This window comes from Artemia sp. Qi Xiang Cuo, chromosome 17 (assembly GCF_049724085.1).
Source record: "Artemia sp. Qi Xiang Cuo chromosome 17, ASM4972408v1, whole genome shotgun sequence".
NCBI classification, from domain to species: Eukaryota; Metazoa; Arthropoda; class Branchiopoda; order Anostraca; family Artemiidae; genus Artemia; species Artemia sp. Qi Xiang Cuo.
The window spans coordinates 59,391,023-59,406,361 of record NC_142810.1 but is presented as its reverse complement, the minus strand read 5'-3'; the positions used below and the strand labels follow the sequence as shown (position 1 = coordinate 59,406,361).

The following is a 15,339-nucleotide window of genomic DNA, read 5'->3' as shown; positions in this document are numbered from 1 at the left end:
TGATATAGATAAAACTATTTCACAGAGTCCAAGAACAGTCTAGAAGTGTGATAGTGCCCTTATCCCTTGTGTTTAATGACAGAAATACGCCTAAAAAATGCCGTGTAGGATTTTCAGCTACCCAGGTGAATGCACATTGGATTCTATACTGTTCTAAAAAAGAATAGAAGGGACCCAAAGGGCTCATGTGTGTTCTAAGAAAAAAAGAGTTTCGACAGAATTTCGATTTTAGATTTAAGTTACTTTCAACAATGTCTAGTGTCTTGCGTCTGGAGTTTGATATATACACAAGAGCTTACATTATGCCGACATATATGTAGTTGGTAAAACAGAATTTTAGACTATATCAGAAGGCAGGGATGACCCAATGTCTCTGTGGATGCTGGTGGTAAGGGTAGAGGTGGGTACGGAGACAACTTTAGATCTTTAAAATTAATGTTATCACTATAAAGTTGTAAACTGGTTAGAACAATTGCCTCTCAAATTCTTTGAGTTCTTCTATTTCCTCTGTATGCATCGTACTGGCCATTGCAAGTCTCCGAAATCATTCCTCTTTGATGCATCTTCTTTAGCTTTTCCCGTTCAAGCCACAGAGAAACAGAGGGACTACTTGTAAAAATTCTTGTAACTCAAACCCTTTTTAACCTTTTTATTGGCTTAAAATTTGATAACCATGGATATATCAAAAGAATCGAATTTCGATGCTTATTCAAAATATATAAAATTGATCAAGTTTAATGTTACCCGTCAAAAGTGACGAACCTGAGAAAGGTTGCGCAATTTTTTAAAAAGGGGAAAAACACCCCCTAAACCTAAAGTGATCTAAATGAAATCCACGCCATCTGATTCAGCATATTATTAAACCCTACTGTAGAGATTTCAAGCTCCTATTTACAAAATTGTGGACTTTTTTTTTTTTTTTTTTTTTTTTTTTTTTTTTTTTTTTTTGCCAGAAGCAAGATCACGGGTGGGTAAGGTATTTTTTTTTGTATTTCCCGTTGGTGATCGTAACGAACCAGTGATCTTAGAAGATCGGGAGAGGAACCATTTTATTGGAGATCAAAAGTTCTACTGCCCTTTTTAGGTGACCAAAAATATAGGAGGGCAGCTAGCCTCCCTCCCACGCCCCTTTTTTCTCAAAGTCGTCCAATCAAAATTTTAACACTGTCATTTTGTTCAGCTAATTCGAAATATATATTAAAATATCTTTGGGTATGACTTAGCCCCCCACAGGCCCAGGGAAAGGACTGCAAGGTATTAACTTTGCCCGATGTTTAGATATAGTATGGGCTATTGGGAAGTATACAGATAATTTTCGGGGATTATTCTGGGGGGGGGGGCACATAGAAGTATTTTTACATGAAGGAATTTTGGGTGGGGGAAAGGTATTTTTCCACGGAGGGGGAGCTGGATTTCCCGGCATTATTTTTAAAAACGATCAGTAATTAAATAAAAAAAACAAGTTTTTTCAACAGAAAGTAAGGAGTAACATTGAAACTTCAAACATACAGAATTTATTACATTTATCAGGGATGTTGCCTTCTCCTCAAAACCTCGCTCTTTACGCAAAATTTTTAAAAAAGCTTATTATTCTAACCAAGCTGTGTTTCAGAAATCATTCTTAAATAATTGGAACAATAAGTCCAACTTTAGCTTAAAGAGCAATATATTTAGAAGGGGTGACCTCCCCCCCCCCCCTCATATACGTAATAATTTCTGTTAGTTTTAAGTAATTTTGCTCCTCTCTTTCAGTGAAAAAAACTTGTTTTTTATTTTATTTAATTGCATAATTAGATTGATTAGATTCAAATTTACCCAATGACTGACCCAGAATTATGATTCTACTTAAATAAGGAATTAAACTTGCTTAAAGAAAGAAAAATGTTCTTTTTTAACAGCCTCTAGCCAATTTTTAACATATTTTTCAATGTAAAAAAAATATACACAGTAAATCTTGAAAACACAATTCTGTAGATGGATAAAGTGGAATCTCAGCTATCAAATGATAAAGAAAAAACTTCTGCCTTTGCGTAGAAACATTTGCAGACGGAGCACAAAATATAAGAAATAATGTGAACTGGCTTACGAAAATAAGCGTCACGGAAGTAATCCTATGAAATTAAATCGCACTTTTTGGCACAAAACTATGGGATAAAAATTCTCTTTTTCTTTTTGATCAAGCTGCGAAACCTGATATAGACAGCTTGAAACATATTTAGAATATTTAACTGTTTAAAATAATAGAATCCATTTAAAAGAAATATACTATAATATAGCTTTCTGCCAATATACGTATTTCACAAGGCCGTACCCATGATTTTTTTTCAGGGGGGGGGAGGTTACACAAAAAAAAATCAAAAAACACATAGAAAATTTGCTTATGTCCATTTTTGTAAAGTTTTACGAGTCAAACAAACATTTCGGGGGGGGGGGTACAAACCCCCTATCGCCACCCCCCCCCCTGGATACGGCCTTGGTGTCTCATGAGACAAAATAGCGGTTAATACTGCATAGAAAACTGCAGTCTTAAAGTGGACGTATTTCCCACGTAATATCTTAAATTACGTATTTTTTCCAAGACCACACTGGTCTTGGGGAGACCAGTGTGGTCTTCGTATATATGGGAGACGTGACCAATCAAGTGTATAACTAGAAATTTAAATAACATTCCTTTTGTAATTAGAAGACGAAGAAGATTTTGCCACCTTCATTTGAAATTCAACTTACATTCTTCTATTAAAGAAGAAAATTTACAACTCAAAACTTTGAATGAACCTAGTTATTGAGCTCTCTTGGACAAACGTAATTGCACCGCAAGTTATTATTTTGTTCTTTATAAGTTTGTTAGTTTTAATTTTAATTCTTTAGTATCGCTGTATATATGGTCGAAATATCCAGACTTCTGTATATGTTTCCACTGTCTAATAAATGGACTTATCCCTATTTGAACGTTCATTTGTTCGGCGCAAGGACGTTAGTTTTGAGGTTTGAGTAGGGGTTTTAATTGCCCTCTTATAAACATTTTTTAAACGGTTTTTGTATCTTCATCTAAAAAAGAAAAGTCTCTCCCTACTCCCCCCCCCCCAAAAAAAATACGTGAATATGTACCCTTACTAGAGCGTATAAAATTACGCTGCTTAAATTTACTGCTCTATCGGCCAAAATATTTTTTTTTGGGGGGGGGGGAATATATTGCTTAGTGGAATTTAGTAGGCTAACTAGGAAAATATCTTAGCCTATCCAAATAAATCTAATTTGAACCAGGTTTATCTATCACATGTATAGAATGATGGCGCTAGACCTGCAGAGTATTCCAAATTTAACTTTTAAGCATTCTCAGTCGCCACTAGAGAATCAGATGACTCATTTCTTGCGAAATCAAACGTATAATTTTGAAACTTTAAGCAATTTCGCACCAACTAAGGAGTATTGTAAGGACTTGTACTTAGAAAGAACAGAAATTATTCCGTATATGAAAGGGGTTGTCCCCTCCTCAACGCCTCGCTCTTTACGCTAAAGTTTGACTTTCTCACAACTCTATCTTTTCAACAACAAAAAAACTTTACCGTAAAGAGCGAGGCGTTGAGGAGGGGACAGCCCCTTTCATATACGGAATAAATAAAAGTTCAAATAGGGATAAAATCCTTTTAATAGGCAGTGATGATGATAATAGTGATAGAAATTCACAAAAATACCAGATATTTCGGTCACATATACAGTGACCGTCATTTCTGTTCGTTTTAAGTTTTAACGTCGTTCCTTACTTTCAGTTAAAAAAACTTGCTTTTTTTATTTAATGACCGAATAGAGGTGTTATTATCTATATATGAGAGGTTATGAGAGGTTATATGAGAGGTTATATATATGAGAGGTTATATGAGAATGTACTGCATAATATAAGCTGTGTATAATGTCCTGGAATATTTGTATTCCAGTAAAGCGCTTTTTTCCTTTTCTCTTGTTTTTTACCAAGCTCTTTGAAAGTCAATTAAAAAAATTGCTTCAATTAAAAATTCAATTAATTCAATTAAATTCAATTAAATAAATTAAATAAATAAATTCATTAAAAAATTAAATAAATAAATTTATTAAAAATTAAATTAAATAAATAAATTCAATTAAAAAATTAAATAAATAAATTTATTAAAAATTAAATTAAATAAATAAATTCAATTAAAAAATTACTTCGAGCAGTTCCTTAGAAAACCTAAGAAAGGGACGTACCTAGACTGTGCTCAGGGCCCGCCCCCGCCTCCCGAAATAATTAATTTGATTGATTTCTGGGGATTTTTTTCAAATTTTCATATAAAATTCGATTTTCATTACTGAACCCTTGGGATTTTTTACCCCCCTCCCTAAAAAAATCCTGGGTACGTACCTGGCTCAGAACATACTTTTCTAAAAATCAGCTAAATATTTATTCTTTTCCAGGGAATCGCGAATGATTTCCGTATTCGACACTATTTTGAACGCAATAGACTCGAAGCTTAAGAAAATTGACACCCTTGAAAAGGCAGTGGAGAGACTCAGTGGAAAAATTGAAGATTTTGAAAACAGGCATATTGATATTTTGGACTACCTGCAAACTATCGATCAAAGGTAAGTCTCTGGAACTGTATTTAGGATTGCTTGCATCTCACTGTTTTTATGTTTTTACATTATTTCTCTTTAAATAAAAAAAACAAGTTTTTTTCAACTCAAAGTAAGGAGCAACATTAAAACTTGAAACGAACAGAAATTATTACGTATACGATGGGGGTCGCCCCCTCGTCAATCCCTCACTCGTTATGCAATTTTTTTTAGTACATTCAAAAGAGCTATTTATTTTAATTAAACGGCCTTTGTGATTCAGGGGCCATTCTTAAAGAATTGGAACAAAATTCGAACTTTAAGTATTAAGTTCGAACTTCGTTCTAACTTTTAATGTTGCTCCTTACTTTCAGTTGAAAAAAACTTGTTTCTTTTATTTAATACATTAATAACACCAGTATAAAAGTCACGGAGAATAGCCGCTGAGAGTATTTTCAACTTAAAATAAACCTCACGACACGATTCTGAAGGGCTTAAATTAGCAAGTATTCTAATAACAATATTTTGTAAAATTCGGGCTGGACAAAGGATCGAGGAGGAAGTTCCTCACCATATTTTCAAAAATCCTAGTCATTCAATACTTTTTGGAAAACACCACCCTCGTCAGTAATGATTTATGTATTAAACAAATTGTTTGAGAAAAAATAGATTTCAGTTAAATAATAATACTTCTTAAACGGAGATTTAGGAGAATACTCACTCAGTACATTATCCACAAATTTGATAAAAATAATCTGACATATTACATTCCAAAATCAATAATTAATTCAAATGAACTTGTATTAAAAACACCTTTTAGGTTAGCTACCACCAAAAAGTAAGACTTGCATTAAAAAGTTGCCCCTGATTTTTTTTTTTTTTTTTTTTTTTTTTTTTTTTTTTTTCTGACAAATCATCTTGTTTTTTATTTTTCTGACAAAACTTCGTTCAAGTTATGATGTCATGACCGTTTTAATTTCGGTTTTAGTTTTAATTGTTTTTGGGGCCCTAAACCTTTTAGTTTCTAATCGAATGAAAAAAAAACAATGGACGGGTATAAATCGGGGGGGGGGGGATATTTACAGGCATTAGATTTTTTTTGGACCACTCATCGATTTTAAAATACTGTTTTGCGTATTTTATTGAAAAATGCCTTTACTCGGGATTTCGTTGACGAAATTGAAAAAAAAACACAACAAATTTGCCCCCCCCCCTAGATTTTGAAAAATACTCTTACCCCTTCCTCTAAATTTTAGCCAATGGATGCAACTGTCTAGGACTGTTAGGGCCTTAAAGCTTAGAAAAAACTGGAATTGTTCCGTATATGAGGGAAACTACCCTATTCTGAATCCTCGGTCTTTGCGCTTAAGTTTTATAGTACTTCTAATTCCAATTCAGCGGCTCTTGTGTTTGAGCATTCGTTCTTAAAGAATTAGGACGAAAACTCCATCGTAAAGAGGGGGTCGAGGAGGGGGCAGCTTCCTCGTACACGGAATAAATTATGCTCGTTTTAAGTTTTAAGGTCGCTCTTTACTTTCATTTGCAAAAAACGTGTTTTTTTTTATTTAATCATGAAAGGAGCAAGTCTTCAATTGATTTTTCAATTGACAAGTCAGCTAGCCTTGTCGGTCTTTAAAGAAACCCCTAGACGGTCAATCATTTTGATCAAAAGCTTCCGTCAATCGATTGACTCAAGCATAATTGACCGCATAGGAACCTGTTTGACGCTCGAGTCAAGCGTTGACGGTGATTGATCGAAAGTTTGAATGACTCAATCATTTTGATCAAAAGCAGATTAGCTTTGGTTGAGATTGAAGGGCTGATTGAAGGCTTGACTGAAAGTTGATTGAAGCACACGTCAATAGACTGATGGAAACTTTTTTTCGAAATGATTGACCGTCTTCTTAAGGTACAGGCTCATTGTAACTTTTTTTTTTTTTTTTTTTTTTTTTTTTTTTTGTGTGTGTGTGTGTCTTACTGTGTCTAATAAGTTACCTTATTTTTAAACAATATTTTTCAATATATTGAGCGCGTATTCTCCTATTTATGTGTCCTGTATATGAGCGTAGGGGGAGTCTTTTACTTTTCAACCCCCCTCTATTTTGGCTAAAGTTTGACTAATTCTTAAAAAAAAAACATTTTATAATCCAACAGATAAAACCATTTGGCAATCATAAGTGTCTTATTTTCGTAATTTCGTCCTTTATTGCCCTTCCGTTATTGTTCGTTATAGGCGTTATTTACCGTTATAGACCGTTGGTCGGTTCGATTATGTGTATACTTTCAATGTTACTCTTTATTGCTGAATTGCAAAAAACATGATTCCAAAAAACACATTTGGAAAAGAATTCCAGAAGACGTGATATTCTCACTATGGAGATACGTCGTGTCAACCAGTTAGGCAGTCCCAACTATCGTACAGGTTATGGAAGCTATCGCTTAGCAACTCCAATCTGAAGTTGCCTTGCTGTGGGAAAAAAGAGAATCGATAAGTAAGCTAGCGGATTCATACCCCTCCCTCCAGAAACCTCTTGAGTCAGAACCCTTCCCCTAAATACTAGAGAATTTTGAATTTCTTACTAAATTTAATTGTCTATTTTCATTTTCGACCACAACAAAAGCGTGTATGTGCATGAACTCCTCTTTCAAATATCTATTTTGGTAACTGTTTTGAGCTTTAGAGCCATTTTGTTTTCGTCAATGATTACGTAAGAAAAAATCAAAGCTTCCCCCCGAGCAAGGGCAGCGATCCGCCTTGAGGGTCGAGCTCCTTTGTTTATTTCTTTTTTCTTTGAAAACATTCTTTTTTCCTGAAAAAATCGGTTTTTTTAGGATTTAGGACCTTACTAAATCGTATTGCCAATTGGCAACACTGGTCAGACACGGTGTGGTAACCACTCACTTCAATGCAGTTGATCATGCATTTTGTAGCCAGGGTTGCCACCGCTAGCAATTTATCACTATTTCTAGTAATCTCTTATATTGCCTAAACAAAAACAAATCACTAAATCAGCACATAAATCACCAGATTACTGAAGTAAATCACTAAATCAGCCAAAAAATCACTACAATCTAGCGATTTTTATTTTCAACGGGTGGTAACCTTGCTAGTGGCTATTCAGCGAGGGTTTGACAAACAGAAGAACATTCTCGAATTAGAAAAGAAGGGGACCTACGAAAAGATTGAAAGCGAGTGGGAACTGAATAAGAGGATAGGTGGAATTAAATAGTAAAGCTCTGAATAGGGTGGAATGGATGTGGAGCGTTTGAGCTCTGATAGTAGCTTTCGCGACAATTCATCTATAGTAATAGCATGAATTGTTGGGTGAATGGCTGTTTTTATTAAATGTGCACTGGCGGATTCAAGGAGGGCTGGGGGACCCTGGGCCCCCAAGATTTTTTCTGGCGTTTTCCTATCTTGTTTTTCTTGCTTTTACTTTTTTTAGAATAAATTTGTCAATTTGGTCAATTATTGGCGCCTTTGTCCCATTGCCCCCCCCCCCGCAAGATTTTGTTCATTGGTTCTCTTGTCATGTTTGTCCTCCCCCAAGATTTTCCTCTAGATCCGCCCCTGTAAACAAATCAAATTTACATTACATTGTAAAAATTTTCTAAATTTTTACCTTTAAAGAATCCTGTGATATTTTATTGACTTAAAAGCCATTTTTATTAAAGCCATTAAAGCCATTTTTACAAAAAATAATAGTAATTCAAAATAAATAATAAATATCAAAATTTGGCATAGCCAAAATGGGTAAATACAACAAGATGGAAAAAGGTGGTGTTATTTGGCACAAAAGAATTAAAATAGTAGGCTACTGTCTGTTTTAAAGCACACTTAAATAGTACACTTAAAGATAATTTGATCGGCTTAAGTCTGTCAATCCCTCTCAATCACTCTCAATCTCGCTCAATCTCTCTCAAAGATTTCAAGCTAAAGAAACTAAATGAAAGCTAAACACAATTTTTATCTCGGAACTATGGGAAAATAATCTCTCTTTTTCCCTTTGTAGGTTGCTTGTCCGAGAGGAAACGCAGTTTGGAGAACCAGGAGCAATTGAACTGGAACCCAAAATAGCAGCTATTGACGAAAAAGTGTCATCAATTAATAACAGGATTCACATTCTAGCTAATCATTTAGACATTAATGATGACTTTACTGATAATGATACATTTCGTGCATTCCCAAGCCAAGATTCATTTACAGTGATTAATCAAGTAGGTGAAAACACAGAAAAGTCAACGCTACACGATGTAAAAGCTCAAATTACTTTAATGGACAAAAATATTCGATATTTAACTGAATTTGTTGCTGATCACATGACGAAAGTCCTGGATTTAGTAGTTGACGTAAAAGGGGCCTTAATGGGCGAAGAAGTTACGGTACCAACAACAACACCGATGCCAGCAAATATGTCAGCTGTACCCAACGGAGGTAGGATGGTTAACAATTTAGCAAAACTAAAAAGTTAAATTATACTGCGTTTTTTTTTTGTAGCGTTACCAACACTGTCATTTATATACTATAGATTTAATATACTTCTGCTAAATATATATAGATCAAATATATATAGATTAATAAATATATTATGATATAAATTAAATTAATAGATTATAAATTAATAAGTTATATAATTCATAGATCAATAAATTATAAATTAATAGATTAATAATTATAGATTATAAATATATATAGATTAAATATATATAGATTAATAAATATATAATAATATATAAATTAAATAAATAGATTATAAATTAATAAGTTATATAATTAATAGATCAATAAATTATAAATTAATAGATTAATAAATATAGATTATAAATATATATATAGATTAAATATACTATATTGCTAAATATATTTCTATATCCTTTCATAGGCAAAGCAATAGCAGTGCTTAAGTAAAGAGCGATGTGGGCACAATGAATTTTTTTAGACCTGGGCTTCGTCTAGAAGGAATTTTCATGGAAACTTCGAAAGGAGCTCATTCGATGGGAAATTGAGAGTTCTAGTGCCCTTTTTAATAGTCGTTTTGCTTTTGCACTTTACTGAGAAACAAATGACCGTGGATTGTCAGTTTAGTATACATATACTGATATTTATTTCTTAAAGTTTTAATGTTTTTGTTTATTAAAGTCAAAAAAAAGTGAAAGCATTTAAAATGTATTTTGTTTTCAATAAAGTGCAAATTGTGTTCCGATCCTGAGAAGGCAGGGGGGTCGTCGGCCCTACTCATGTCAATTTTTGCTCGTTTTGAGTTTGACTCGGTTATTTACTGTAATTTCATTTTGTTTTAGGTTTCATTTATTTATTGATGGTGATTTGTGGTAGTTTTGCGATTGGTAGATTATTCGATTTTATTTCTGCTCATTATTGGTTTAATGTAGTTCTTTACTTTTCTTTGAAAAACTTGTGTTTGTGGAAAAGGTTTTTTAAATTAATTTCAGGAAATGTTTAGGGGGATATTTAACCAAATCAAAACACACTATGTGCATGCTGGTTGTTAAAATGGTGTATCAGAAATATTTCAGGAACGGCTAAGGGTATTAAGTTGAAATTTTCAGGGCATGTCAAGTGATACGTTACAAAAGTGATCGGAGGGGAGCCAGCCTCCTTCGCTCCTTTTAAATACCCCCGCCTCAAACTCTGATCAAAATTTTGAGATTGCTGTTTTGTTCAAAATAGTCAAATGGTCCGTAATTATGCCTCCGGGGATGATATGACCCCCCAGAGCCCTCGAGGCAAGGGTTGTAAATTCAGCAATTTGCCCAGTGTTCACATACATGATTTTTTATAGAGAAACGGGGAAGATCCTAGGCGTATCCAAAAAAAGCTAAGGGTATTAAGATGAAACTCCAGGGAGTGTGGGGGGGGGGAGTAGAACTAAATTAAAAATGTACTATGTGCATCAAGGTTATAACTGCAAGGTATGGCCTTTCCAAGGTTATACGAAAGGACATACTGTAATATTTGTTGAAATATCTATTGCGTCTATGACTGGGACTATTTGCGACAACAACTAATTGCAACTTCGAAGGGGCCTACTTGCGACTGCAGCTACTTTCAACTGTGGCTGCAACTCATTACGACCAATTACAACCACGAATGCTTGAGGCTGTGATCATGACTACTTGCGATTGTGACTGTGGCTACTTGTGACTGCGACTACTTGCGACTGCAAGAACTTGCAATTGTAACCGTAACTTCTTACAATTGTGACTGCACTACTTGTGACTGTGAAGGAACTACTTGTGACTGCGACTACTTGCGACTGCAAGAACTTGCAATTGTAACAGTAACTTCTTACAATTGTGACTGCACTACTTGTGACTGTGAAGGAACTACTTGTGACTGCGACTACTTGCGATTGCAAGAACTTGCAATTGTAACCGTAACTTCTTACAATTGTGACTGCACTACTTGTGACTGTGAAGGAACTACTTGTGACTGCGACTACTTGCGACTGCAAGAACTTGCAATTGTAACCGTAACTTCGTACAATTGTGACTGCACTACTTGTGACTGTGAAGGAACTACTTGTGACTGCGACTACTTGCGATTGCAAGAACTTGCAATTGTAACCGTAACTTCTTACAATTGTGACTGCACTACTTGTGACTGTGAAGGAACTACTTGTGACTGCGACTACTTGCGACTGCAAGAACTTGCAATTGTAACCGTAACTTCTTACAAGTGTGACTGCACTACTTGTGACTGTGAAGGAACTACTTGTGACTGCGACTACTTGCGACTGCAAGAACTTGCAATTGTAACCGTAACTTCTTACAATTGTGACTGCACTACTTGTGACTGTGAAGGAACTACTTGTGACTGCGACTACAACTACTTGCAACTCTAAAAACTTGCGATTGCAACTACTCATGACTGCGTTTGGGACTTCTACTACTACTAGTACTGCTACGAGTAGTACTATTACTACTATTAAAGTAAATCAAAAGAGTTTAGGTGTATTTGCGTTGTCAAAAGGGCTTTTCTCTGGTATCTCAGCAATGGCTATTGTTACTAAGTTGAAATTTTCATGTGCACACTATTGAAATTTTCGTGTGCACCCCCCCCCCACCTTTTTCAATTGATTCTTCTGTAACGAAGGGAACAAAAGAACACCGAGAACGCAACTCACCGTGAAAACTTTAATGTCCCGTTTTAAATTTCAAGTTAGGAAAAATTTCACTTACCATGGACAAGCGTCGCTCTTAAGTTACCATTAATTACCATGAATAGTTTACCTTGACAATTTTTGTTTTAATTAATTTATGCTTACTTTTTACAATTATGCATGCACACATAGTATTGTCACGTCTTGGGTCACGTTTTACAGATGAAGAATGATATGCTTCCGAAAATCGTGCTTTTCGGCAACCCTGCTGGGCGAAACGAAAAGCAGGATGTCCTCGAATGTTATATGAAACGGTCACAAGAAAGGATTCAAAGAAAGTTAGAACTGCACGGATGAGACGAAAGATGAGACTTGGAACCGAGTTCCAAGCCTCATCTCGGAAATCCGAACTCGGCAGCGTTGCCATCGCTGTACAATTGCACTGTTTTCGGTATGATTTAGAGATGTGGTACAGTGCAGTATAAAAAATATAAAGCCGAACTGGACAACCATGATAAAACGAAGAAATGAATGTGAAAATGACAAACGTGTCAATGAATTTTCAATATTCAATTTATAAATATATATTTAATTAAAATTTTTTATTTATATTTAAGTTTAAATTTATAATACAGTTAGTTTTATGATGTTCAAGAGCGTAACTGGCAATTGTATATGTCTGTGTGGAATTGCATATATATATATATATATATATATATATATATATATATATATATATATATATATATATATATATATATATATACTTTTATATATATATATATATATATATATATATATATATATATATATATATATATATATATATATATATATATATATACTTTATATATATATATATATATATATATATATATATATATATATATATATATATATATATATATATATATATTTATATATTTCGGTATGATTTAGAGATGTGGCACAGTGCAGTATAAAAAATATAAAGCCGAACTGGACAACCGTGATAAAACGAAGAAATGATGTGAAAATGACAAACGTGTCAATGAATTTTCAATATTCAATTTATAAATATATATTTAATTAAAATTTTTGATTTATATTAAGTTTAAATTTATAATACAGTTAGTTTTATGATGTTCAAGAGCGTAACTGGCAATTGTATATGTCTGTGTGGAATTGCATATATATATATATATATATATATATATATATATATATATATATATATATATATATATATATATATATATATATATATATATATATATATATATATATATATATATATATATATATATATATATATATATATATATATATATATATATATATATATATATATATATATATATATATATATATATATATATATATATATATATATATATATATATATATATATATATATATATATATATATATATATATATATATATATATATATATATATATATATATATATATATATATATATATATATATATATATATATATATATATATATATATATATATATATATATATATATATATATATATATATATATATATATATATATATATATATATATATATATATATATATATATATATATATATATATATATATATATATATATATATATATATATATATATATATATATATATATATATATATATATATATATATATATATATATATATATATATATATATATATATATATATATATATATATATATATATATATATATATATATATATATATATATATATATATATATATATATATATATATATATATATATATATATATATATATATAATAATAATAATAATAATAATAATAATAATAATAATAATAATAATAATAATAATAATAATAATAATAATAATAATAATAATAATAATAATAATAATAATAATAATAATAATAATAATAATAATAATAATAATAATAATAATAATAATAATAATAATAATAATAATAATAATAATAATAATAATAATAATAATAATAATAATAATAATAATAATAATAATAATAATAATAATAATAATAATAATAATAATAATAATAATAATAATAATAATAATAATAATAATAATAATAATAATAATAATAATAATAATAATAATAATAATAATAATAATAATAATAATAATAATAATAATAATAATAATAATAATAATAATAATAATAATAATAATAATAATAATAATAATAATAATAATAATAATAATAATAATAATAATAATAATAATAATAATAATAATAATAATAATAATAATAATAATAATAATAATAATAATAATAATAATAATAATAATAATAATAATAATATATATATAATAATAATAATAATAATAATAATAATAATAATAATAATAATAATAATAATAATAATAATAATAATAATAATAATAATAATAATAATAATAATAATAATAATAATAATAATAATAATAATAATAATAATAATAATAATAATAATAATAATAATAATAATAATAATAATAATAATATATAATATATAATAATAATAATAATAATAATAATAATAATAATAATAATAATAATAATAATAATAATAATAATAATAATAATAATAATAATAATAATAATAATAATAATAATAATAATAATAATAATAATAATAATAATAATAATAATAATAATAATAATAATAATAATAATAATATATATATAATAATAATAATAATAATAATAATAATAATAATAATAATAATAATAATAATAATAATAATAATAATAATAATAATAATAATAATAATAATAATAATAATAATAATAATAATAATAATAATAATAATAATAATAATAATAATAATAATAATAATAATAATAATAATAATAATAATAATAATAATAATAATAATAATAATAATAATAATAATAATAATAATAATAATAATAATAATAATAATAATAATAATAATAATAATAATAATAATAATAATAATAATAATAATAATAATAATAATAATAATAATAATAATAATAATAATAATAATAATAATAATAATAATAATAATAATAATAATAATAATAATAATAATAATAATAATAATAATAATAATAATAATAATAATAATAATAATAATAATAATAATAATAATAATAATAATAATAATAATAATAATAATAATAATAATAATAATAATAATAATAATAATAATAATAATAATAATAATAATAATAATAATAATAATAATAATAATAATAATAATAATAATATATATATATATAATAATAATAATAATAATAATAATAATAATAATAATAATAATAATAATAATAATAATAATAATAATAATAATATATAATAATAATAATAATAATAATAATAATAATAATAATAATAATAATAATAATAATAATAATAATAATAATAATAATAATAATAATAATAATAATAATAATAATAATAATAATAATAATAATAATAATAATAATAATAATAATAATAATAATAATAATAATAATAATAATAATAATAATAATAATAATAATATATATATATAATAATAATAATAATAATAATATATATATATATAATAATAATATATATATATATAATAATAATAATATATAATAATAATAATAATAATAATAATAATAATAATAATAATAATAATAATAATAATAATATATATATA

At 28.4% G+C, this 15,339-nt stretch overlaps 1 protein-coding gene across 2 annotated transcripts in view; it reads left to right on the top strand.

The window, feature by feature from the left end:
- Positions 1 to 15,339, top strand: part of LOC148942417 (uncharacterized) — a 112,193-nt gene that overhangs the window by 24,871 nt on the left and 71,983 nt on the right. For both annotated transcript variants that reach the window (XM_089102858.1, XM_089102857.1), the window contains exons 2-3: positions 4,432 to 4,599; positions 8,583 to 9,004. In XM_089102858.1, coding sequence (XP_088958984.1) covers positions 4,432 to 4,599; positions 8,583 to 9,004 — 590 coding nt within the window. The remainder of the gene's footprint in view (positions 1 to 4,431; positions 4,600 to 8,582; positions 9,005 to 15,339) is intronic.